Source organism: Syngnathus scovelli, chromosome 15, assembly GCF_024217435.2.
Source record: "Syngnathus scovelli strain Florida chromosome 15, RoL_Ssco_1.2, whole genome shotgun sequence".
Lineage (NCBI taxonomy): Eukaryota > Metazoa > Chordata > Actinopteri > Syngnathiformes > Syngnathidae > Syngnathus > Syngnathus scovelli.
Window position 1 is genome coordinate 5,325,786 of NC_090861.1, and position 27,973 is coordinate 5,353,758.

The window sequence follows — 27,973 nt, forward strand, 5'->3', positions numbered from 1 at the left end:
CACCGGCACGTCTTAATTCCTCCAGTAGATGTCGCTATCACAGAGGTACGTATTCCCCTTCCACTGAACCTCCCCTTCGACAGAGGTCGCTGTCGGGACTATCTGGGGAAAACGTTCAATTCCCCTTCTTTTGCCTTGCCCTCAGCTCCACGGTGAGCTGTCCACTTCAGCACCACAAGCCGAGCACAGGCAGCGGGGACGCGCTAATGCCGCAAAGGAGGAACGAAGAGGATCAAGCCACGGCTCAACATCAGGACCCGGTCTACAAGATTGCCGAACGCACGTCGATTGCGGCTGGGGACGCCTGCGACTCCGTAGCCGAAGACTGCAGGAAAGGTAAGAGTTTTTCCGAAGAAGCTTAAATTGGATCAAGTGTATTGTGGCATCACCGGAGGGAGGATAATGATCGAGTGTTACCGAAGGAGGCATTAGCTTCTTTCTTTTGAGCAGTTTGTTTTATTTGACAAAAGGCGACACGGAGACGCCGTGTTATTGTTGCCCCAGCTTCCCCTCGTTGTGCAGATGGTGCGGTTCTATCGCTCGTCCATGTTTCGCAGCCTCCCCGCGGCCAGCTGCCGCTTCATTGTCAACACGCCCGCCCCCTCCCCTTTCGTCCCCCGTCTGCCTCCCCCTTCGCCTCCAGCTACGGGACAACATGTCACATCTTTCTTTTTGGCCGAGTTAAATGATTTGCGGTTGCAAATCTCTACAAACGTGGCAAACGCACTCCCACTCTGCACTCAAAATAGTGCAGATACTGTAATAATAATAATAATAATAGCTGGAATATAATTTTTTTGAATAGGGTTACGTCAAAATATCACAGCTTTATGGGGCTCGTACTTTAATTTAATTGAGTAATGTTTTAGAATCTAAAACGGGTGTCAAACTCAAGGCCCGGGGGCCAGATACGGCCCGCCACATCATTTTATGTGGCCCGCGAAGACAAATTCGTGTGTCATTACTAAAATTGCAAACTGTCTTCACTTATAATAATATCTTTTTTTTTTTAATATTTGACCAGTTTTTACTCGTCTGATTTGAAAACGAGTCATTTGTCAGTTTGTTTTGTAGCTGTTACTGTATATAACGTGAGGCGCTCGTACATTTATTTGGGTTGACAGTCATAATGACCCTCCGAAAGAAGCTATGACTACAATGCGGCCCGCGAAAAAAATGAGTTTGACACCCCTGTTTTCGATCAACCTGAGATTAGCAGCAATGCAAACCACCCCCGAGCACTTCTTTAGTGTCTCCAGTTGTTCTCGTGCATTCAAGCATCATTCTGGCAGCCTCAAACTGCTCCTCCTCCTCCTCCTGTCCTACTTCCCTTCTCTCAGGAAAGGGAGGTCATAGGGAACATTTAAGCGGCTGACATTGGAGGAGCAGCAGGAGAGCTCTCTGCTAATACAAATAGATGGAGATGTGTGGGGAACATTCGTCAGCTCAGCCTCTACTTAAATCTACAACGGAGTGCCACGGGGCTTTATGCCTTCACATCAGGTGGCAGCTTCTTTAGATTTTGTCTGAAAGGATTGTCGGTATGTGGGAGAGGATGGAGGACAATATTTTTAGTGCTGTGTGAGTGTAAAGGTTGTATTTAAGGTGTTTATTACCTTTCCTGATGACATCAAAATAGGATTCTTGTATCTGGAGAAAACCAAATTTCACACACTGACGAGCTACGTGCTTTCATTGTTCTGTCTCGTTGCTGCCGACCTACTCGCAAGCATTGCCACAAGAAAATCCAACACTGTTCTTCTTGCAAGCTTGTCTTATAGTCTGACAAAATAGCAAGGCAATCTTTCCGTGTTCAGACGTGCCCATATTTTCTGAAGTCGTCACCCAAACGCACACAGGCGCTTTCTCTGCTGTCACAGCATGTTTTTGATGTTGATGTTATCTTACTTCAGACCGTTTTGCTTTGCACTGTATCTGAGTGTCGGCTGGTAAACGGGAACTTATTTTTTTTTTCAGACTAAATGTCCAAAAATAGAACAGACGCTCAGATACTAAATATGTATACCAGAAACTGAGTATTAATATTTAAGTTGTTTATGTTCAGCACATCTTTATTTTCCTATTTATTATTATTATAATTATTATGTGGACACATCTTTACTGGTTAACATTCTATTTACCTTTATGCTCCCCTGAATATAATTTATATTCAATATACTGCTTGTGTTTATCTAGCGTCATGAATATCTAATTGCACTCCCAAGATTGATAAACGATTCACTCAATCAAGAAAACACGGGTCTCAGTAGTCTATTGGTCAATGTATATCTCTTTTGTCTTTGATTGAAAACATTGAAATGAGCAAATCCCTAATTAACATGCCACGCTGAATAGCGGTTACAAGAGTCCAGCAAGAGTGTAATTGCTCCGGACGATCGGTGCCGTCTGACTTAATGAGTGACACTTTCTCATCGAGAGAAACCAGCAGATGACAAAATATCATCAGAGCTGAGTAGCGCTGTGGGATACAATTCTATTTATTCATCCATGAGACAGAAAATAGGACACAGGCTAAAAAGTGATGCTGTGAGCAAAAAAAAATATCCTGCAAAGCGTTGACCTTTCCTTCGCAGAACAAAACAAATACATTATACATAGTATATTGACCAAACATGTTCATATCAATTTGTCAGCTATGTTTTTTATTAAATGGGAGCAACCAGCCTCCACTCAGACATGCCTCTGGTTAATAACAACTTCCTAATATTTTTGGAAATATTTGAAGCATGGGTCACTCGAGCGCAACTCAAACTGCACAGTAGCCTGTATCTATGGCAACCCTACACTTCAGGGGGCGTGTTAGCAGGTAATAGACATGGATAGTGGCTTGTGAATTATTTAGAAGCTTGATCAGGCAGACTCAGCCTAACTGGACCGAGAGGGAGGACATGAGCTGGCATCCCCCACGGGAGTCTCGGTCTCCTCTTGGACTAAGAACAGTGAATTTATGCTTGCTTTGCAGTTTATTATATGAAGTGAGGAAAGGTAAGAATGGTTGTTTTCTGTTGAATAATTTCACGTAGCATCCTTTAATGTGTGTCAATACATTCGAACGGATAAAGATATTCAAAGGTTTTTTTTTTCCTGTAAAATGTTCAATTGGAAGAAAATGAGGATAATCCAATAAATAGACAAAACAGTTGTTGTTTTTCCCTTCAGCTCATCTGCTTTTTTCACATCTGTGTTCTGCTCTTCATCCATTAGCCTCCGCAGATGCTGTAGCTATGTCGTGTTTGAAGGATTCTGTTGTCAAGGGAAATTTCATGCCCTGTGCTTTTTTCCATCAGAGGAAAAAAAAAGGAAGAATCTATCTATCTCTTTGAGGGTGCAAAGCTAAAAAGTGTGTTGAGTGAGTCTCACATGCTCAAGTCCTAACCTTCAAGTTTCCAGAAAGTTACTGTCAAGCGAGTCATCAAATTTCAAGCAGCTCAAGTCAGTTCTCAGTTCGAGCAAGTTGTAAGTCAAGTCGTGGAAAGCTCAAATAGGTAAAATGATTGAATTTAATTTTCCTATGTCAATTTTTCTTAAGGGCGGCTCGGTGGCGCACTGGGTAGCACGTCCGCCTCACAGTTAGGAGGGTGCGGGTTCGATTCCACCTCCGGCCCTCCCTGTGTGGAGTTTGCATGTTCTCCCCGGGCCCGCGTGGGTTTTCTCCGGGCACTCCGGTTTCCTCCCACATTCCAAAAACATGCTTGGTAGGCCGATTGAAGACTCCAAATTGTCCCTAGGTGTGAGTGTGAGTGAGATTGGTTGTCTGTCTCTGTGTGCCCTGCGATTGGCTGGCAACCAGTTCAGGGTGTCCCCCGCCTACTGCCCGATGACGGCTGGGATAGGCTCCAGCACGCCCGCGACCCCCGTGGGGACTAAGCGGTTCAGAAATTGGATGGATGGATGGATGGAATTTTTCTTATCCATATATACATATATGAATACAAGATGTAGAAAAAAAAATCTTATTGGCTTAATTATTTCAGAATATGCTGTATTGCTTTCTTTATACCCGCTATCAGCTGTTATGGGATGCAATGATTACAAATGTTTAAAAAAAACAAAAAACGATAAAGCTGAAGTTACTGGCTCTGCAGGGACGTATGCCAGAATGCTGTGCAGGAAACAGATGGTGATGGGGGGAGGGAAAGGGCACTGCATAGTTAGGTGCGCTGCCTGGCCAGAGGATATTACTTACGGCAAGCCAGCATGGACACACTTCCCAGAGGATTAACACACTGTCTGAAGAAGCCAAAGACGGGCACTGGTAGATTAGGGGGATGGGATTATGGTAGTTATTATGTGATCCATTTTTATCATCGTCTAATGTTACAATTTAATTAATTTTAGGGTTTATCCATTAATAGAAAGAACTGTTTGTGACAGAATAAGGCAAAATTTACGTGATTTGAGATTTGCGCATTGTCCTATAGAAAGAGACGACAGCTGTCCTTTCTGAATTTTATTTTTTTTACTCTGTGGCCGCTTTCTCAAGTTTTGCTCTCGGTGACATTTCTGTCTTGTTTCTGGCCCAAGGCGTTGTGTGACCTTTGAGGCGTGAGCCCACTGGAGTAGCCGCAACTCACCTGACCTTTTCTTGTGTCTACTTTCAACCTTGGAAGCCAATTTTCAGGCCACGACCGCCTCTACGGTCAGATGTGCTCCCTGGAGGACCAACTCGCCTCAATCAAAGCAGCATACGGGGCGAGCCGACATTGTTAGTTGACTTTCAGGCACACGCGGTGGATGATTTGATTGCAAATAGCTGGTCTACCATCTGTCAGATTTCTCTCTGTGGAGATATTTTCTAGTTCATAGTGCCTGTGTATGTCACATCAGCTGTCACAACAGCTTTCAAATTTAATTCTTTGGGGTGAAAATTACTTAAAAGGAAAAAGATCACTGACTTTCAGCTCCCTGCGAGCGTTGATAGTACAGAAAAATAAATTTTAATGATCTGAATGGATCAAAACACTTTTGTCTGCTTCGCCAGACGATTGAATGGGGCTCTTGTTATTCGTGTGAAATATCAAATCAGCTTAGGTCACTGATGGGATAAATGAAATTGAAATCTACTGGAACAAAAACAATCCACCTCTTGCTGGTATCATCATCGAATACTGTTGAAATAGAAAATTGAGAAGGCAGCAAGGTCAGGAGGTGCGTGATTGGTTCACGGACAGTCTTAGAAAGCTCAACAAAATATTTTCATGTATTTTTAAATTTTTGAACAAATAGGATATCTTGGAATTTGTCTCCAACTCTATTTTACAGACTCCAATATTGACTTGTCATTGTAATGCGAAGCGATGTCGCATTATCTTCTCTGACCTGATCCACCACAACTTCCTTTGCTTTCTTTTGGAAAGCAACTTTATTTGCACAGTGGCTAGGATTATAGCAGGATGCCTTCTCTGAAAGATGTCTTAATCCTTCGCCTCGCTCGCAGATTAGAGAAGCTTCAGCTTTTTGAAGATCTCTCTCTATCGACTCTCTCCCCTGGCATGTAAACACATTTGAACAGCGATTAGCTCCGAAATGTTGCTTTAGTCCGTCACATCCAAACCCCTAAAAATAAACACGCGGCCTTCCCGAAGCAAAGCGCTTTCTTATATTTGTGCCTGCGTCGTCTCTGGAGGCAGCGCAGAGCGGCGCCGGTTTGTTGTTACTGCGGCAGCAGCTTCAAATCCCAAGAGCACGTAGTTCTTCCTTGACAGATGGCCGGAAGAGAAAGCTGAACTCCCAGAGAGAGGTGCAATGTCCATAGTGAATTATTTATTATTTCTTATATTTGTTTTATTCATTTTATTATTTATTAATTATTATGTGTTATTTATTTTATTATTTATTTTACGCTATCGCTCTTTTTCACGCATGGCCTTCGACACAGGAGGCATAGGAACATAGCAAATAAGGGAGAAGTGAGCACCCATCTCACCTTCAGCACCCAAATCTTATTTTTTTTCCAGGAGATACGTAAGCTATGCAGCCCCTACCTCCATCCCACCTATCTGGATCAGAATCCATGAATGTGTTAAGGTCATGGCAGAGCTGAGAGGACAATTGATCCAAGCTCACGTGGTATCAGTCGATTGGTTTTTCTTTTGGTCGGCATTCCTAGCTTGCCTGCTGACAATCTTCCTGTTTCAACATCATCTAGTCTCAATTGGAGGAAAAAATGGGGGGAAAAAATGACATAACCTTGGTGTAATCTTTCTCCTTGGGTGCAGCCATGTTTCTGGGCTGTCAGCAAACTCTCTATGTTGTCGATATAACACCGCATTGGATAAGCTAATGATGCACCGAGGGAAGCAGGATTTGAAGGGCAGTTGACAGAAGCCTTCTCATAACTGTCTGGAATTGCTGCATTGTTGTTGTCATGGAGAGAGAGAGAGAGGGCATATTCAAGGACATCCAATACATAATGTAATACCAGCCTTCTACAATATTTCGAACATTAAAAGAAATACAAGAAAAAAATACAGAAAATGATAACTCCATAGTACAATAGAACATAAAAAAAGAAAAAATGATATTGCATTATAATTTTCCCTTTATAGTAAATTCATATTTGTTCAAAAGGGAGTGGAAGGAAGCCTAAGCTTATCTGACTCTACCCCTTGTAACTACATATGTTTCTAAATTAAAAATAAATAAATAAATAAATAAATAAATAAATAAATAAATAAATAAATAAATAAATAAATAGGTATCCCGTCAATATTTTGTCCTTATACATTTTTTTAAACTTAGGTAAGGTACTACAGTTCTTTAGTTCTTCACTGCTGGTGTTCCATAATTCCACACTTTTAACTGTTATACAATGTAACTTTAAGTTTGTTCTCACCAAATCTCTTTTAAACATAAGTGTTCCTCTTAAATAATAGGTACTTCCCCTCCACTCAAACAACCTCTGGATACTGTTTAGCAATTGATTATTTTTTTATTTTGTACATGAGTTGGATGGTTTTAAAGTCGACTAGGTCGTTGTATTTTAGTGAGTTCAGTTTCATAAAGTAATCAAGTATTAGAGCTCTATTTGTTTCTAATTGGTCAGAAACACAAGAGCAAAAAAAAAAAAAAAAAATTCACAATGCAGGACCGAATTTTATTGGAGGACATTTTAGCTTGTGTCTCTTTTCCCGTCAGACTATATAGTTAATTTTTAAGAGCACCGCTGCACTCAATTCAATTTAAAAGCGAAGGTTACCTTGGAGACATGTTGAGGCAATAGTCTGACATTCTAACTCAACTGAGCCGAACAAGTGTTGGATGAAATTAAATATTCACTTTCTCCTTTTGATTTTCTTCAGCGCTTTTCCTCATTTGGGTAGAGTGAGCCATTCCGAGATTTGCTCCATTTCAATATATCAGGCCAAGAAAAGTGCAGGGTAACAAATTGTAGAAAATTGTAGACTGACACGCAAACACATGGGACAAAGCTGAAGTGATGAAAACATCAGGCCCTCTTGAAATAGAGCTTTGACACACTTTGTAGTAAAAACACAGATGGCTCTCAAAGGAATGAATCCATTTGTGCTGCCAAATGAATCATAGCGTCTAAAATCTTAATGAGCTTATTGTTGTCTTTGACTGGCTCAGCGCTCACTCTTAATTAAGTGCAATTGCAAGTTCAGCATGGTAGAGCGCTCCAATTTGGACAATGCTTCCATTCTCCATGTTGCAGTCTTATCTGGGCTCACTCTTCATCCTGCTATGTGGAACACCGGCCGGCCGGGCGCCCGCCGCCGTGTCTTCCAGCTGGCTTGTTCCGCCTTCATCCACTTAAGTAGCTTTCCACCGGCATCGTGTGTGGATTGTTCTGTATTCTATCCAAACGGGACTTTTGCCATTCTGTTAAAATAACGTTTAGAAAGACAACCAACGATGAATTAGGATGTTAATATGACTGAGTGCTCCAAATGATTGCACTGATGAAGCTGGGGGATTTTTTTTTCTGCTTCCCCCAAAACCCCTAAACACTTTCATTTTGTCAACAACAAAAATCCCTTAAGGAGTATTTCTGTAATCTTTTTTCTTGAATGTAACATAACCAAAACAAATATACGGACGAAGAGTATGATGTTGCAGATTTTGCAGTTCTAGTTGAAATCTAATGAATCAGATTTTTGGAGGCTCTCATTAGAGCCAGCAGTCGTATCAGTGAGCTTGGCATGTTTTAATGTTGCAACTTATAAATCTAAACGTGGTCGTTTGTCAAATGCCACAGGAAAGACTTTGTTAGCTTTTTTTGACTCAACGAAAATGAGTCACTCGTGGAAATTTAACCACATCATTTGAGTCATTTGCCTGAAGCAAAGTGACGGAGGGACTTCCCATAATTAAAACACAAGTGAACTCATAAATCATCATCTCGCCCCCGAATGAGTTTCATTTTGCCTAAAATTATGCATTGGCGCTTCATGCTGGAAATCCCAAATTTTAAAGGTAGGGATTGTGATTCCACTTACCGTGAACTGACATGCGTCCGTCTGTCCGTCTCTTTAAATCTGTCAGCTGATCTGGCTGCTCTCTTCGATGCTGTGCCAGCATAAGTGGGGCCAAAAGAGGACAGCATCCTCTTAGTGCTGCAGTCAGCTGACATTGGCCTCCTTTTCCTTGCTGCTCTTGACTTTCTCTCGCCTGCAAGCAGAGTGATTCCATTCTATTTCCACTTATTCTGTGACAATAATGGCACCCTTCTGGAAATATACACCCACATTGAGCTGTTGGACATTCAGATTTTGGATCATGTATAATATCTGTCAAGGTTATCTAGTGCATTTTCGTTTCATCCTTAATTATTTTTTAAATTTAAATTTCATTTAACCCTAACCCACATTACTAATAACTAACAGTTTCTTGCTTTCGCCACTCTTAACTCAGACAACACAAATGAAAAGATGGCTTTTTTTTTTTTTTTTTGCCCACTCTCTGTCAAGGTCAAAACACGATTCCTTTCGCCCGGCAGCGATGGCCATCGTTCAAACACTGTAATTCAATCACAGAAGCCCAGAGTGAGTAAGCACTGACAAAAGGACAATGCGGAGAGTCCGATTGAAGCTTTAAGACTTGGCCTTAATGGAAGAAAATGCTTCAAGTCATGTCTGCTTTTTGTCCCGTCAGAGTGGCAATCAAATATAGAGTGCACTTAAACAAGGCTATAATAAAAGTGCTTTCGTTCTGTTATAACAATAATGTCGAATTGGTTGGACCCCGTTCGAATTATAATTTGTTTTTCTTCTGTTTTGTACAAACAAAGCAACAGAACTTGATAGACAGATGGCCGTGCATATGTATGCTCCATGCTGACACTGCCCTGCTGTGTATGATTCAAAATAATATAATAAAATAAAAATACAGAGCAATAGATTTGGCTATTTATGCCGTCGTATATTGTGTAAAGATGTCGAAATTAAATTAAATTAAATTAAATTAAATTAAATTAAATTAAATTAAAATCAGACTTTGTAATGGATGACCATAAGTGGACTTTCAGTCATGTTTAAGAAAATAAATTATGTACAGTCTAATACTAATGCCATGGAGATGTTTTCATGATTATATACTATATTTAGATTGAAAAAAAAAATGTCCTTACCGTATATTCCCATCTTCTCCGTCAGTCCCTTCTCTTCTAACTCATTAGCAGATGCAAATTAGATTTTCCTTGCTCGCAGATTGTCCATTATGTATATGTTTCACTTTATAATTGAACAGAAGCATTTTCTCCATCCAGCATTTGCATTGCAACACACAAATCTGACCATTGTCTCTCACTCCATGTAGGAAGAGACTTTTTTATGTGTTTTCTTTTTTCAGTATTTTATTCTACTTTATATCCAAACTCGGATGACACAGCAGGAGGCACTCACAGTGACTAAACAGGATATAAAAAAATAAAAAGTTTGAAGCCTCCATGAATGCTGCACTGCAGATAACCTTCAGTCCCTCCAAAGGACTTTCAGCTCACGCAAGCACACTTCTCATTTCTGCGAGAAAAAAATATTTGTGATGATCACATTCACATGAGAAAACATTGTCACAGAATATCAAGTCCTAATTTCTGGTGCCATCCATCCTGCTCTTCTGTCTCCTGACTCAACTGCATTCAGCATGGCACTCAGCATCGCTAGCAAACCAGTCATGCAGACGCAACATAAACTAGCCGAGATAATAATGTCTGGTGTCTTCCGGTCTGAGCTCGAACGCTCTACGACAGTGATGAAGTGCCTCGGTTTCTCATTTGTGGCTCCCCAATGAAAAATGAAGCCATGTTGTGGGACTCCGGAGTCCTGGAAGGCCTTTCTCCAATCACCATCTTCCACTCTGGACTTAATAGGACGATTCATCTTGATCAAAATGTCTTTGTGCCACTTAGAACAGATGAATTTGTGTTCCTGGAAAAAAAACAAAAAACTTTTTAAACTAATGAGCAACCAAGTTGGAAAATAAACTCTGTCAAGAGCGTGGGAGAATAAGCGCTTATTTATGTGTACATTTTCAGAAGTAGAAGTTGAGCCAAAAACCGCAATTATTTAGTCAACGCTGCCAATGCGGTGAGAACTTTGAAAATAAAACTTATCTTAACAATTTTTTTTTTTTTAAATTGTTTCCGGGATAACTGCTGACTCGACTCATCTTTAGACGTTGTTTATTTTTAGGAAGAGCACAGTCGCTGCCGGCGCTGTCGTGAGTCACGCCGGTCGACATCATCACATCGCCTCCATCCAGTCTTGTTTGTCGTTGATGTGCTGCTCAATTGGAACGCAAATCCCGCAGCTTGTTGTGACGTGACATCAAATGACAAACGATCCGCTTCTGGGCTCTTGTTTGGCGTTGAACTTTTTTTTTTTTTTCTGTGGGGCCATTTGCAATTCATGTGTCCTTCATAAAAGACCTCTGCCAAGGTTATTATTATACAACCAATTCTTTCTAGATCTGCTCTATATTTAGTCGTAAACAAAATGTTACATGAAAAAAAATCTGTTCAATATACACTTATATAAGCTTCTATCTCTGTAAAAGCTTTGCAGATCACATTGTAATTTGTTTTGCCTGTCTAAGAGTATATTTTGATCAGAGAAGATTGTGAAGCTTTTAGATTGTAGCCATTCATTTTGCATTTGACAAATAGCCTTGGCAGATGGCTGCTTTGCTCTCTACGTTACTGTATTATCATAAAAGTCTTTAGGAAAGAATCCCTCAGAACTCAACAACGTGTATCTTCATAAATAAATCATTTTGCTGAGTCAACAATCTATATCCTCTTTTGTTCCCTCAGACGAAAGTCATCATGTATGATGCAGCAAGGGTGCCATCTCCCAAGGATGGTACAAACGGGGTGAGCAAGCCACTGGTCCCCGTGGCACGACCAGAGATGGGGGCAACCACGGAAGCGACGGGCGTAACGCCGACAACAGCCCTACAAGCAAAAAGTGAAGATGCACAACCAGGTGAAGAAGAAGAAGAAGAGCCTAAATCACTGCCAGTCTTGGTGAAAAAGCCACGGAGGGAGATATTGGACCATGACAGGAAAAGGAGGGTAGAACTTAAATGTATGGAGCTCCAAGAGATGATGGAAGAACAAGGGTAAGTCTCACACAATTGTTAGCTGTCCTCAAATCACCTCCTCCCAAATTATTCTCATGTGCTCTTGTAACAGAGAGCAAGTACAGGATTATGGGATGGAGAAGTAGAGAAGTGGCAAATTTGAGACACAATTAAAAGGATGGTTGGAGCCTAATTGGCATGTCGGAGTCATTGTCACTGAGTCACACATGCCTTCAATTCGTTTTGCTTGTAGACTTACAATTATAGAAAACATTCGGCGTAAGAAGCCATGCAAAATAATTACTGTTTCTTAACTAGCAGGGTAATGTTTAACCTCAAACTTTTTTTTTTTTTTTTTTTGGTGGAGCCACCAATTATTTACCGTATTTTCCGCACTATAAGGCGCACCGGATTATAAGGCGCACCTTCAATGAATGGCCCATCTTAAAACTTTGTTCATATATAAGGTGCACCGAATTATAATTATTATAATTATAAATAACTCAACGTTGCTCAAACATTAATGCAATCACAATATAGTAACACTCGAAATAGTGAAATCTATAACTATATATCAATAACTCAACGTTGCTCAAATGTTAATATTACCCAACACAAAATAAACACGTAAAGCTTACTTTAATAAATTAGTCCTCATCCACGAATCCACATTGGTCCATATATAAGGCGCACCAGATTATAAGGCGCACTTTTGAGAAAATTTGAGGTTTTTAGGTGCGCCTTATAGTGCGGAAAATATGACAAGATTGTGGAAAACTTGCTCTAAGTGCCAAATTCAAGGCAGAAAAAAAATAACTCTCCATTTAAGAGTTAAAGCATTTCACAGTAGCACTCTGTTGCTTGTTTGAATTGGTCCACCCTGAAATAGAAACGTGGGGGTGTTCATATTGTGCTCCTGTCTTTCTTCCCACTGCCTCTCAATCTCACTTACGACACTGCGGCAGAATTGATGGTCGCACTATTTTATGGATGCGCAACAGTCCCTGAGCTCGACTTATGGAAGCCATGTTTTCTAGAGTCAAACACACAGATAACACACGCACACTTAATGGAGGGATAATGGCACAAATACAGTCTTGGTTGCATTTCTTCTTCTTGTTTGTGAATTGTGATGGAATGTACAAATGTCAAATGACTGCAATCACAATTCTTTAAACATGCTCATTTGTATAAACATATATAAAGTACAAGCAGCAAGCATGCAAGGACGATTGTAATATGTCAAGAAGCAGCTAACGCATGGTAATGTGTCATGTGCTGGTTATGGAAGCCATGAATATAAAGTGCGTGTTTCCATTGTGCTGAGGTGACAGTCGCTCGGTTGAGAGATTGGCCAAGAGCAAGACTTGATGGTGCTGTCAAAGCCGCTGGGCCGTCCTCTAGCTATTGCAACGCTCCATCACACTCGTACTAATCTCCTTCTCCACACTGTCAATATGCTGATGGCGGCAGCTACTGTAAGAAGAAATGCTTCTTTTTAAATCTCTGGAAAGTAAACACCCATTTTCTAGTGTAAAATGAACCACTGGTTATTTCATACGAGCTCGTCCTGCCGCAGTTGGGTTGTGCCTGACTTGTTTTTGCAGGTCTTTATACGCACGATTTGTTTTGCTAACATAATCATTTGAATAAAACAATACTGGTTTTACAAGATCAATACCATGTACCGTATTTTCCGGACTATAAGGCGCACCTAAAAACCTAAAATTTTCTCGAAAGCCGACAGCGCGCCTTATAGTCCAGTGCGCCTTGTATATGGACCAAATTCCTAAATTTAAACTGGCCCAAAGCATTGTGTCATGAAATCAATCATAAGTGGCCCGCTGAAGACTATGAATCATGAATCAAAAAGACTATGGATCATTATTTTGTGATTACAAAGTAATTTGTTGTGTCTGAAGTTGAAATAAAAAAGATAAAATGGAGAATGATTTGATTTGGATTAAAAATCTGACATGATGCATTAATGGTGCGCCTTATAGTCCAGTGCGCCTTATATAAGGACAAAGTTTTAAAATGGGCCATTCATTCAAGGTGCGCCTTATAGTCCGGTGCGCCTTATAGTCCGGAAAATACTAAATAAACTCGTAATGTTATTTGCGCCCCAAAACCGATCCCATCTTTCTTCATCTCCACAGGAGTCATATTGTGTGCATTGCTTCTCATTGGTCAATATTTGTGTGATCATGTTTGGAAATGACGGATTATTGAAACCACCCAGAAATGACATTTTAAAACCTTTCTTAATACCATTAATAAAAGTGGAACAAGCAAAACCCACAGACAGAATCAGTTCCGCTTAGTTGCAAATCCCTGCAGCCAGATTGTAAATCCAAAATCCTCCACAATTAAAATCATGTAAATGCACAGTACTAAATTAATACGGAATTCTATCAAAGCAATGTCATGTACACTTAACAAATGAAACACTAAGGTCAACAAAAAAGATGGCTTGACACACTCAAGCCCTTTCCCGCTTTGTTTTCTTTGTTCTCATGTATAAGAGCTACAGAGGAGTTCATGCTTCATAAAGCTGATAGCCATCAGCCATTACTCCGCCCCCTCGAAGTCGTTGTGTAATATCTGGCCATATTTCTATAATAATTCTTTCTTGGAGCTCATTGGAGCTGCTCATTACTGCAGCTATAAGGGCAGAATGTGAGCAGGATGAAATTATTATTGCAGTCGCAATACATTGAAAATATGATGACCATTGACTACTGCTTGCATTTGCACAGATCGATTAACCTTCTCCAGATGTTTTCAGCACTGGCTTCTTGTTGTCATCCCGTACCTGCTCAGGTACACCGAGGAGGAGATTCGACAGAAAGTCAGCACATTCCGACAAATGCTGATGGACAAAGAGGGGGTCATCACCAGAGATGGCGCACAACCAGTGTAAGTTCTTTTTTTTTTTTTTTTGCCTACTCAGCGTTTTCACACTGCTAGTTAGCAGTACCGAGCAAAAAAAATGACTCCAACACAAATAACACGACAGAGCTGTAGCCCAAATGAGAAATCTTTTTTTTTTTTTTTTAGCTTTTCTCCTTTCTGAGTTTATATTGCTGTTTCAGGACTTGATTAAGTGCAACTTTACTTCTCCACCAACGCATTGGTGTGGAAAATTGAGGAGAGGGTAATTCACACTCACTTGAGGCTTCCATAATAGTATCCAAATAGGTGACTGCTTTTATTACTTGAAATAAAAAGTAAACCATATAAAAGCTTTGTTTTGTGCCTTGTAAATCAAATGACAGCAAACGGCTTGCAATGAGCTCGCTGCCCGACGCCATAAGGTCAGCCTCAGGGTGCCTCCATACCTTTGGCGTATTTTTATTTTTTTAGACTCCCATATTTTACGCAGGAACTATTGACAGTGGAAACCCCTCAGCTGTGGCTTAATACATGTCTACACTAGCAAGGAAATGGCTCGGAGCAAACATGGAGATGCTAGTACATCAATCACTTTGCCCATATCCGCAATATAAATATAATTGCCTTGCCGAATGAGGGCAGCCGATTGTATTAGAACCCCAAAAAGGACCCTGGGTGTTCATTTTGATGACATTTTTTTCAGTTGGAACACAATATGAGAAATTTGATATATTTCAATCATGGTCTTCCATGAGGGACCATGTCTGCTTCTCTTAATTCTGCTGTATATTTGGAAAAATGACACAAAATACTCCTAGTTAATAACCCAATTGCCACAAAAGCCAAGATATTCCCGAAAGCTGTTTTTCTTGCTACCCAATATGCGTACCTCATTGGTCTGCTCATGCACTTAATGAAATCCCAAAATAAATTGCCTTGATGGTGGGTCCCCGCGTGTATTTGCTTTCACCCTTCTTTACTTTAATAGCTTCTTTTTGTGTTTTCCCTCCGTCCCTCCACCCTTTCTTTAATCAGTTCCCCAAATGGAGGACAACCAGAATTACTCGAATTTAAATAACCTCAACGGTTTTATATATATATATTTTTGGTCACAGTGCCACAGGGTGGGAGGTTAGGTCAATAACAATGAATTGCATGAGGCAAACAATCAGTGCAATATTTTTTTTCCCCCTGCTACCTTTTATTTAGCGCCTGTGGTGCCAGCAAGGTCAGATCTAATGCGCAATTGGGGAAAAAAAATAAGTCAAGCAGGACCGTATCTACTGCAATAAAGTAAACGGAGTACTTGGGTAGCGTAATTTCCCCACAGACACCTTTTGTCTTTACTTATTTTTATTGTTCCTTCCTGGTGCAAATCCCAGAATACATAAAAGTGAAAAAAAAACACTCATCAGATTTTTTTCTTTCTATTCTAAGCATGTGCTGCCATGTTTCAGGATCAACCACACACACTACTACCCTGAGGATGACGGCGAATTGGCTGGTGATGAAGACTACTATGCCGATGACTATCAGAGTGACAACAGGTCAATACACACTTTGGTTGAGATGAAAAACTGCATTCCAAATATCCTCACTAAATTCAGCAAAAAATAAAGATGTACTTATGCAGCATTAATTAAAGCTTCATTCTCCATCAGCGATCAATTTGACCTCAAATCAAATATTAAATTGTTCCCTCTAATTGGCACTTAGTGTTGAAATATGTTACGTGATGACCACAAAAAAAATGTCAAGTGCATTTAAAAGGAAGTGTTCTGGATCTGACCCTTGTTAGATATTTCAAAAAGTCTCTCACTATTTCAGAGTCAAGAGGAAATCAAGCAGCTCTCCATCGCCTCGTCGAAAGAAAAGAAAGAAGAAGAAATCTGGACGTCGAAGAAGTCGGTGAGTGGAAATACGTTGATTGAGACATTAATAAAGTAGATCATCCAAGCGTTTAATTGTTCTTCATGTCACTATACATCGCTGGCATAGATAGAAGAACAACAATGGATTTTGAAACAGTGGTTGGATATCTGACTAAAAGTGACAGAAGCAATTTTTTACAGCTGGCCACATTTCTTTTCTTCTTTCCGCTGTTAGATTTGGCAGCTCATCACCGAGCCGCAAGGAGAAGAAGAAAAAGAGTGGCAAGAAACACAAGCGTGACAGGTGTGTGTGTATTGATAAAGCATGCATAAAAGCAGATATTAACATTCAGGGATTTGAAATCTCACTTGCTATCCAAGGGCGGTCGATTGCCACTACAATGGCCTTTCGTGCATTTACCATATGTTGCTTCCATTTGCCTTGGCAGAGAAGACAAGAGAAAGTTGCTAAGAAAGGAAAGAAAAAGAGGCAAGACAGGAAGGAAGGTGCAGAAAAATAGTCAGAAGAAATGAGAGAAGGTAAGACAGGAGGGAAATTTGTGAAAGGAGCCATTGTGGATGTGAATATAATCACTCGTGTTCACGCCCACAATGGCGCACATGCCCCTTTTTAACTGCAATGCTAAAACGCAGCTCTTTCGCAGATTTCGCTAGACCAAACTTGTGACAAAACTTAACTGGGTTTTATTTTTCATGCATAGCTGAGGCATACACAAAAATACGGGATTATCACGATGCCATAAAATTCATAGAATGACTTGTTTGTTAGAAAAGGCTTTTGGAAAACAGTTGAGATTTGTGTAATGGGGCCATGCACTTGCCCTCAATCGTGCAATCCCACAACAATGAGTTTCCTCGGATCCGCTGGTTCCCTGGTGGTTGCTGCAATAATTCACATATCAGCAGCCTGTGACAGTTTGATTAGGCCTCCTTCACCTTTCTAGTGCTGCCACAATCAGCAGGGGAGGATGTGGCTCTCCTCTGTAAAATAGTAGCAACTCCCACACTGACCCATTTCCATTGAAACGCTAATGAGGCAGGCAGTGAGAAAATTCATACTGGTCATCAATTAAGACCAAATATTTGAAAGTCGTTTGCTGCTAAATGAAGGTCAGTTTTTTGCAACATGGAATTAGGAGATTTTCTACTTAAAACTATCTTTCCTCGAGCACACGCATGAATAATTCAGTTGTCCAATAATAACCATGTTTACTTTTCTAGGTCGCCATCAGGCTCCAGCAAAAAGAGGAGGTACAGGTATGTGTGTGGGGGGGCGGGAAGACTGTAAATGATCATTGTACAAATACAAAATCAACATGAGGTGCTTCATTTTTTTTCCCCCATCATGATCTAAAAGCTTGATGAGGACCAAAATTCCAAATCTTCTCAGAAATATGAATTGTCAATACTTGTGTTCTAAAACATCTTCAATGGTCCAAATCTACACATTTTGCACATTTTATTTGGTTTTATAATTGGAATTTTTGATAGATTAGTAAAGGAAGTCTGTTAATTATTCCATTGGTTCTTTAGCGGACTCTCACTTTTGTTTCAGGTCGGGCAGCCCAAAGGATAAACATAAAGACAAGAATAAACAGAAAAAGAGGTGAGAAACTACATTCTGTTGCTATTTTTGAATATCGTAGGTCGGATTCAGCGTTACACAGAATGTTAGAGTGTGAAACACCACTTGCTCTTTTTTTTTTTTTTTTTTCCAGTTTGGCACAACCTAAAAGTATTCAGCTGTGCCTGACCCGCTTTACATAGAGTCCAATGCATTCGACATTTGTGTCCCTGCGGCGTACTCATCCATACAAATTCCTCCCCTTTATGCACGTGTGTTTGCGTCCGTCGGTGTAGGTCCCCCGCCGAGACCCCCAGAAGGAGCGCACAGCGCCAAGGCAGCTGCTACAGCAGCCGCAGCGCGTCTCTATCATCCACCGGGAGCACCTCCAAATCTCCCAGCAGGTACGTTCCACAAATCACGCACATCTGCATGATTTTTTTTTTTTTTTTTTTAACACAGCAGTCGGTCTCACCAGCAGCACATTTATTTTCCATCCTCTGTGGAGGATTAAAATAAAAATGCCACTCCTTGACCTCCATTGGCATTTCTTCTCAGTCACTCAAATGTGTACTGTGCACCTACAATGCATTTTGTGGCTTTGCTCTTCCAGACACAAGAAGGGTGGAAAGAAGGCAGCGAGCACTTCGCTATCACCGGGCCCCGACAGCCCCGCGGCTTGTCATAATGGCGACCCCACCCAGCGTGCTCACAATTGCTACAAAAGCAGCAGCAGCAGCAGACTCAACCACACAGAGGGTGATAAGGTGCAAGATGTATGTCATCTCCTCTATTCTACTCACTTAATCCTCCCCTACCCTAACCTGCTCACAGTTTCTAACGTGAAATTTGATTTCTTCTTTTCATCAGTAATTCCAAGGTCACATGGTTGTCCTTGTATGTGATATGTAGAAAAAGCTGCCGCTTTGTAGCTGGCTTTTTTTTTTGACTACTCTCCATCTTGTTCATTGTTCTTGTTTGATGGCAGCACAGACGACGGGTCGTTGTAGGGATGTGTGTGTTCCACGTAGATGTTCTGAGCGGAGAATTAGCATACTTTTCTCACATGCCATTAAGAAACAACATGATGCCGGAATTGTCACCAAAACAGCTTGTGGTTCCCTACATGTGGTCGCTTGCTGAGGGATATGAAGATAATAAAGGGGGAGGGGAGGGGGGGAGTAGCAGGTATGACTGGCACCGCAGACCTTTTTCAGGTCAAAAGGAAAACTGAAAATGATAGCTACACTGGGGGAGCTTTACGCTAAGACGATTGTGATTTCAATTTTTTTTTTTCCTAAATCAAGGCAATATTTTTTATGTACAGCAACATTTAGAGTTTTAAAACTGGATCAGTAAAACAAGAAATATGTGTAATAATATATGTAAAAAATATATTTTGGATGAAAAATATTATCTTTGACACTAATTTTCATTGTAGAAAGAAAATACATCCAATTTTGTGATGGACTAAATTGCTTCAAATGGAGACTGAGGGCAAAACATAATATAAATTGAAGAAATTACATGAGAATTTGCTCTGTACTATTTTGTTGTGGTTCGAGTCAGCATTTTTTCCCGGTATTTATCTTAATACTCTCATAATTTAAGTTAGTTGTAGAACAAGTAGCTTTTTTTTTTTTTAAAAAACACTAATTCAACTAAACTAGGATGACGGCTTTTTATTTTTTTACACACTGCCGCCTCGTGTTTCGTATTCTTGCATGCGTCTTCCGAGGCCTCATCTGATCTCTGTCTGCTTCTGCCATTCATTCTTCTTTCTTTTCTTAGTCCTCAATCAATCTAAATGGTATTGAACAATTAATAAATGCCCCAATGTCTCTCCTGTTTTATATAAAAAGCACTCAAATGCTTTGGAGCTGCACCAAGTAGGTTAACTGGGTACGTGGAAACGTTTCTTCTTGTCAATCCAGTTGTCTTTCTGTCCAAAAAAACAAGCTCTGCTCACTCATTGATCCTCCTCTCCTCCCTCCGGGGGGCATTACAGCAGGATTTTATTGATTAGGCTCCTTTCCGTGTCAGTGTGCATGTTGCCTCTAGGTGGCAGTCAGTATCTTCTCTGTTTCTCGCTGATCTTTTCTGGCTGGAGAATGGCAAAGAAGCTTTGTCACTTTTGGGATGTAGTAAAGAGCCATTGGGAGAGTCTTTCGATATTCCGAGCATCGTCGGTGTTGTTAATCTCCAACAAAAGGTTGTGCGAGCATTTCGGGATGAAATGAATTTATTACTGCAGCTGTGTGGTTTTGCAACCGTTCTGTTTGTTTGTAGACACTTTCAGTTTTTTTTTTTTTTTTGCCCCCTGACCAATGTTTGGCTCTGTCTCACTCCAAGAAATTGCTGGATGCTTCTTAGTTGAGGCTGCGCTTGACCAGCGATAGGGAAATAAAGCTTCTAGAAATTGGTAATTAATCAGTAAATTTGACATTGGGAAAAAATAAAATTAACAATCTTAGTTTTTTCCCCCCCTCATTACAGTTGCTGTTATACAGGCTATAAGTCACACTAATGGTCTTTATGATTTTCATTTTTATGTCACAGAATCAAAAAAATAATTGAAATACAACATTAAAGGAATGAATACCTTAATTTTGCAAGAATTTTGTACAGATCGTGCTTAACTCTGATAAAACGAAAGCATCCAGGGATGAAAATGAGACAGTGCCAAACAAACAAATGATGCGGGTCAACTTGTCAACACACACTTTTAATATTAATATGGATTTTGTATTTTAAAGGGACCCAAGCCATTTTAAATGTGTTTCTCTGTCACCTACGTTTATAAGCATAGGCTGAATTTGTTTGGAATCATTTCCTTCGTAGTGGATAGGCAGCGATTCCAAAAATATTCCATTTAACGTTTTGATTTAAAAAAATAATAATAAAGACACATGACCAAAAATAGGAGCTGACATCAAAACAGAACTGATGGTAGTATTAATGTCGTCGTCGCAGTAGTAGAAGATGTAGGGCCAAAAATGACTGGGGTCCCTTTGCAATGTACCGACTTGCGCAAGCTCATATTAGCAGCGACACTTTTCCTCCTCCTCATCTGTGACTCATTTTTTTTCCTTCCCACATATCTTTCACATTTGCCAGCTGTGCATGCACACCTTACCTTACCTTACCTTACCTTACCTTACCTTACCTCACCTTACCTTACCTCACCTTACCTCACATCACCTCCCTTCACCCTTCCACTACAATAATAATTAACTACTTTCTATCCCCTCCCTTATTTGGATACAAATATGGCTGCATTTGTACAAGCGAAAAAGACAAAGCAAATCATGTAGTTTCCAGAATCATCCTAATTTTCCATCTGGATTTTTATTTCTCTTCATTTTGTTTTGGGTTTTTTGGGGGGGCTGGTGTTGAGTTGTCGTGAGTCTCTGGTGGAAAATGTAGCTTTGATACTAAAAGAGGTCATTGTCTTTTTCCCATATCGCTGCGGAGAACATTCCCTCCTCCTGTGTTTTTTTTTTCTTTGTTTCCTTGTTTTGTTGATATTGCATCCGTGTCACTGATTGAAACGGAAGGTAGGTAACGCTTTGCCTACGCTACGCACGTGATCTTAATGCAGATGAGAATGTGACAAGCACCCTAGCCTGAGTGACGTCAATGTTTCTCTCTTTCTCTCTGTTGTTTACGAGTGGCCTTTCAAAAACTTTTTTTTACTTCATCGATTATGATTTTACTCTTGAAGGTTTTATTATGTACTAAAAGGTGTGATTTTTTTTTCCTTTTTCTTTCTGCGCCTCAATTTTATTGTCAAGCCTGGTATTTTGGTCGCGCCCCCTGGTCTATATTCTCTTTCTCCATTTTTTAGATTACAGTATTTTATTTGTTTTCTGTCTGGAGGACAGAGCATCTGTTTAACAGAGGGATCACACAGAAATAATCCAATGAGATCCAATACAAGGGCTGTAAAAAAGAAAAAAAAACATCCAACATATGTAAGGTTTTGTTTTGATTGTCTTTTGCTAATTAGTCAGTATAATGGTACTTTGATTTTCCGGTTGAATTCATTCATTCAAAGCAAAACAAAAAAAATGGATGAAAAACTTGCAGGTTGGGGCACTCGCTGTTATTGTGGTTCTATATATTTAGAATTAATAAAGTAGAATCTTAATTGAATGTAATGAGGGCAGGGTTTTTCTGTGACCTACTTTTTGTGGCCTTAAAAACAACCAATAGGGTGCAAATTATTCTTTTGTACTTTTTTTAAAATTACAAATGTTTTAAAGTTAATATTTTAAAGTTTATTCAAATTGACCTCACTCTTTTTCTCCGTTGCACTAATTGGATTCCATTGACCAAAAAAAAAAAAGTATAATAGACCAAAAATAGCATGCATGAGAGAAAGCTGGCTTCATAAATATGAAAAGATAGATGTGATATTTCGAGCTGCATGCTTACGGCTGTTCTATGCTTTCCATTGTCTCTGATAGGACCTTAATTGTGAAATTGCTAATGCTAATGTGAAATTGTGACATTTCCCTTTTTTGTTTTGTTTTCTTTGTTTACAAACAGCACGCAATGGAATAGTGTGAGTAGCCGTATAAGAATGTGTCATCACACGACACACGACTTGCTCTTTTTTTATTGTTTTTATGGACGCAGGGTGTTTTTTTATGTAATTGTAACAATATTATTAAGTTAGCACGCTGTACTTACATCCAAATCCAGGAATGAAACTCAGTCGTAAACGTAAGACACCATGTAGACATTTCTAGGCCCAACAGAAAAAAATATTTAGATTTGAAATTTTTCAAACATTTTTGTTTCCTTTGTATGTTTAATAGCGCTCTTGTGTTGGATCTCACATATGCCCAATAGTGTCAATATATTGATAATCATTTCATTTTTGTCTTTGGTCTTGAGATTTTACTTTGGCTGGTGGTCCTGGAAAAGGGCGTACATTCAAGTCATTTAAATAATCTCTCCGTGAATAATCCAAAATTTAAAACATGAGCTCATCGCATTTGTTGTTTAAAGAGGCCGATATATTTCCAATAACCGAAAATCAACGTGTTCAGACGGTAAATGTTTGTAATGACATAACAAAACAGTTTTTACTGGTTGTATCGCAGAAGCTCCCTGGAGACATCAAATTTGACACAAACACACGGAATTGAAAAGTTGTCCGAGTGAATGAGCAAATTGGGGAAGACGGTCAAAAGTGCCGTGCCGTTCCCGGATGAGGAAAGTCTCGACGTGTGAGGGAGGCCGTCATGGTTTTCCTCTTTGCTTTGACTTCTTTTCCATTGATGTCCATGCACACACACACATGTACACACACTAACAGACACACATCATATCAGGGAAGGCTTTTGTGTCTTTTTCTCTTGCATTTTGTGAATCTAATGATGCACTTATGTTGCCCCACTTTTCCCTTTTCTTCATACCTTACCTACTAAAGGAGGGAATACCACTTTATTGGTAAGTGGATGCTAACCAGAAGGGAGTTAAACAAGAATAACCATTTAAAAAAAAAAAAAAAAGAAAAAAAAATGGGTCGCTGTTCACATGTCAGCACTTGTCCTCAGGGGGAAAAAAAAATCCAGAAAGAGAAAATTGAGTAGCAGATGATTTTTGTTTCTGATTCGACTGATTGAATAATTGTGATCTTTATTTTGTTCCCTCCATTTCTGTGATGTTCCGTCCAGTTGTCTTCTCTTTCTGTTTACTTTCATTTCTTTGACATCATGACTTTAAAATATAAACAAGTCCTCGTTGTTTTTTTTCTCTCTCTCTCTACACTATCTGTAGCTCTTTACTTTCTCTCTCTCTCTTTTTTTTGGGTTCACTTTTTTGGTATTTCTTCCTTTCCTCCTTCTCCTAGTTTTGTTTAGTTTGTTTTTGCGGTTATGATTTCTTCAACTCATTATGGTTTTGCATGCCAAGTATTGCATGCGCTGCACCATAGAGGACTATCTACCTATCTATTTATCTATCTATCAATCTATCTATCTATAAGCCATACGGAGAAAACTTTAGATCTTTTTCTTTCTGATGTTACCTTCTTTTGGTACACCGTAGCACGCAGTAAACTGAAAATACATAATTATTCTAATGCTCCTTTGTCCTTTTTTTTCTTCCCCTTTTTTTTTTATTTTCTCATCATTTCTTTCCAGAAGCTCCGGATAGCTGCCACCGGCTCTGCGAGCATCCAGTCCACTTTATCCAAAGAGCAGAAGCTCCATAGCGCCTCCAGCAGGAGCAAATCGGTGCAGATGTGCACCACAGGTGAAGGTGGAAGCGAGGACAGCGTGAGCACCAGGAGAGCCTCTCAGCGAGGACGCAATAAGAGCTGCCACTCTCCTGCTCACAGCAGCGACTCGGCACGCTCGCATCACAACCACACTCACAGAGGAGGGAGGAGCGGCCGCCATCAGAGAAAGTAAGAAGCAAGTTTGAAGCATCAATCTGCCCTTCCACATACACACAATGGTCTCTTCATGATTGCACATTGTCGTTGAGCTCAATGTTTTCGGATGCTTGACTTTATTTTCAGATGTTTACCTTGAAAACTAAATACATAAATTCCAAGATCTGGATTAAAAAAATAAAAATAGTGACGCATTAGAATTAAAATTTATGCAGAAAATATAACCTATCACCTGTATGCATAATTATATATCATAGACATCATGAAAGTGATTTAAATGTAAAGATTTGTCCATCCATTTGCCTACACGGAGATCTTTTTCTGGGGTTGTGGAGAACTGCGGCCCATTCTGGAACTAAAGGTACGGCGTTTGGAATGGACTAGACACTATTTTCTGCCCGATATTATCCGCCACGCTTTGCTTCCGTGGTCCATGAAACGGAGGTCCTGCTCTACCTACACAAAACTGTGTGCTTTTCTTCTTCAGGACGAAAAGCAGTCATTCCTCCAAGCGTCACCATCGCTCCGGTCGGGGTCAAGCGCACAACCGCAGCCCGTCGGCCTCGCCGGGCCGCCGCTCTCGTACGTCCAGCAGAAAGAAAGAAGTGTCGCGGAGCAAACAGAGACATCGCAGCAGCTCTTGGAGCAGCGGACATTCGTCGCTTGCGCACAGGGACCGAGGAGTCAGCAAGATCAAATCTCCTCACAACAGACAGAACACCTCCAGGTGAGCACACCTCTCTCCTCATTTGGTTTTTCTTGTCACGCTAACTGGGCTACGCTTGTTGTGTAGAGAGAGGGACAGCCCCAACCGCTGCGACAGCGACGCCGACAGCCGGGCCCGCCGCCGTTCTCGCAGTTACTCGCCCATTCGCAAACGGAGGAGAGATTCCCCCAGTTTCATGGAGGCTCGCAGGATTACCAGGTAACGCAAGTCTTCTGGATGTGCCTTGACAATCGATAAGATGCGCTTCAACTGAAGCCTCGGGTTTTATTGCGTTTTATTTATCTGTTTGTAAGGTGCCAAAAGTAATGGGACAGTCGACCTGAATAGAAATGAAATCAAAGTGGAAAGGCTTCTGTGAAAGTGCATCGTGTCGGTTTCATTTCAGATCCATTGTGCTGATTTTTACAGCTAAAAAGATGATGGATTTTATGGATGGGCTCACGAGCTACAAAAATGGTTTACATTTATTTTAAACTTCCCCACAGACTTCATGTACTTCAACTTGTTAGTGGGAGCTGACGTATAAGTTTACATGACTCACAAAAAGGGATTGCGTTGTGAAATATTTTTTATTCAGCTGGTAGTTGGAGAACAGCTAGTTATATATAAAGTAGCGAGCTGCAAGTTTGGTCAAGTTAAGTTCAAGTAAAGGTTATAGTGTATTTTAGGTTCATCCTGAAATTTCACCCCTGACTTTTTGTCTTATGTTTGATCTCCATTAAATAAAAATAACAGCAGGGAAATTAACCTTCAAATATATTTGTTTACATATGAAACTATTTGTAATTTGAAAATATGTGCTTTTCGTTCTTTTTCAACTGTAAAACAATTTAAGATTGCAGAAACTTGATCAAGTAAAGCTAAAACTAAACATACACTTTGTTTTATTTCAAATAAATGAGGCCAACGAACTGCGAGTATTTTTATTATGGAGTCAAACTCAGCCCCTGCTGTTAGCGAGTTTAAATGCACTTTGTTGTTATTATTATTATTATTATTATTATTATTATTATTATTAGAAGTTAGCTGTGCCAGCTCTTGGTGTACGTGGACAAATATCAATGAATGTGAAAAAAAAGTCAAATATGCTGTCATTTTTCACTCCAGCCCTTAAAGGTTCTGCCAAAACAACGAGATGCTGCTGGCCAGTTGCCGTGGTAACTGTTGCCGTGCAGTAGGACCCTGCTAGTCTGACTCCTGAAGCTTGACTGAGCAGTAAAACACCTCCAGAGTAAACCTGGCTTCCTCCTGTTTTTTTTTCTCTCTCTCCTCCTCCTCCTCCACATTCTTTGTGATATTCACAGCAACTCTGCCCACTCACTAATATCAATCAGAAATGCTATCAAGGTTCTTTCTCGCTCTTTCTTGTGCGTTGCCATGACGGATTTGACAAACTGATTTGCAAGTGCTTTATAGGAGCAATACCTTGATAGCGTTCTACTAACCAAGTAGCGGGTTGTGGATTTGGTGGCTGGGCCTTCTTAATCCAACCACGATCAAAATAAAATCACACAAGGGTGTCATCTTAATCATCTGAAGCAAATACGACTAACCACGCTATTGTTGACAACTGGTGTTCTTTTGGGTGACAATTCGCTATTAACGAGTTAACTAACGAGCTTTTCTCTTCTGAGTGTGAGCTTGTTTTAACCCACATTGCTGCTCTCTTTTAGCTCCCGACCTGGTCACAACCATCTAACAATGATTTTGCTTGTGCAAATATTAACAATAAATGGTTTTGATTTGATGATGATTTTTGACATGCGCTTTCCGGTCGCCCTTCTCCCCAGTGCTCGGAAACGTCCCATCCCGTACTACCGGCCGAGCCCGTCGACATCCAGCTACGACAGCAGCCCTTCGCGCTCCAGCCGCAGTCGCAGCTACAGCAGCTATAGTGCGAGTCGCAGCAGGAGTCGAAGCAGGAGCAGGAGTCGAAGTCGTAGTCGCAGCTGGAGTCGAAGTCGCAGCTGGAGTCGCAGTCGATCTCGTAGTTATTCCAGCCACAGCAGCTACGACAGTCCAGGCTTCTGAGGTTAACCTTGGGAGAGGGGGGGTGTCATGTCCAGAGTCCAATTCCATTTTACCCTTCTATAATGCGGTCAAATCATTTCCAAGTATTTGGCCAACGACTAAAAAATTAAAAACATTGAAATTGAGCACTAAATTTAAGAAGCTTCAAAAACAAATGCATTTAGCTTTTCCCAATTATAGACAGTATCCTTGTAATTGCCTGCGACACATCAACGATAATGAAAATCAGTTCAAAATAATCACATATTTTATAGTTCAATCCCTTTATCTTTTAAATTTCAAATCCATTGCTGTGGTGTTTAAATATTTCCTCCAAATCAGTTCATACATCAAACCTAGATTTGGTAGAGCCCTTGAACAAATCTTGCTATTTTCAGCATGTTCTTTCACTTCTTTTAAAAAAAAAAATAACCAAAAGTAAATAGGTACTTTCATATATATATATCGATACTGTATGTATACATTAAAAATAAGTGCCGAGTGTCCTACACATGATATGAAAAAGACACCATTTAGTCCCCCCCCCACTCCTAAAATGAGCGGCAAGATCAATGAAAGAACAAAAGAGGACAAAATAACTTTTTTTATGCTTAAAAGTTACATTTTATGTTTGTCTGTATAGATTTCTTCTGGCTTTGTAAACTATGCACTGTATACTCCATTAAGTTGCAAGAATCCAGGTGACACACTATAGCATGGCCAATCGGGAAGCCTTTTTGTCATGGGATGGGATGTGGCCCTAATGAATCTTTTAGGATACTACTATTATGGTATGCCAGCCAGCCAAAAGCAAATTAGATGAAATGTATTTCAAGATGTCGCTTTCCATGTAAGTACCAATGAGGCTGGCCTGGCACTGTACAGGAAAAACCTACTGCAAAACTTTCCATGCA

General features: G+C 40.2%; 1 protein-coding gene and 1 long non-coding RNA gene across 3 annotated transcripts; one reads left to right on the plus strand and one right to left on the minus strand.

Moving 5' to 3' along the window:
- Positions 1-134: 134 nt before the first annotated feature.
- On the plus strand, positions 135-27,963 carry srrm3 (serine/arginine repetitive matrix 3). Of its 2 annotated transcripts, none has more exons than XM_049743081.2 (14): positions 135-336; positions 11,294-11,601; positions 14,386-14,481; positions 15,915-16,004; positions 16,285-16,365; positions 16,564-16,632; positions 17,571-17,606; positions 17,905-17,955; positions 18,210-18,317; positions 18,527-18,689; positions 24,069-24,334; positions 24,810-25,049; positions 25,116-25,247; positions 26,840-27,963. In XM_049743081.2, the coding sequence occupies exons 2-14, from the start codon at positions 11,306-11,308 to the stop codon at positions 27,078-27,080; spliced, it is 1,869 nt and encodes a 622-aa protein (XP_049599038.1). In that variant the 5' UTR covers positions 135-336; positions 11,294-11,305; the 3' UTR covers positions 27,081-27,963. The 2 variants fall into 2 exon arrangements, with proteins under 2 accessions (XP_049599038.1, XP_049599039.1); XM_049743082.2 differs by having other exon boundaries at positions 24,072-24,334.
- On the minus strand, positions 7,479-8,629 carry LOC125982487 (uncharacterized). The gene is made up of 2 exons (XR_007486403.2): positions 8,481-8,629; positions 7,479-7,863 (listed from the first exon to the last, which is right to left on the minus strand). It is a non-coding gene; the product is annotated as an uncharacterized lncRNA (long non-coding RNA).
- Positions 27,964-27,973: the final 10 nt, after the last annotated feature.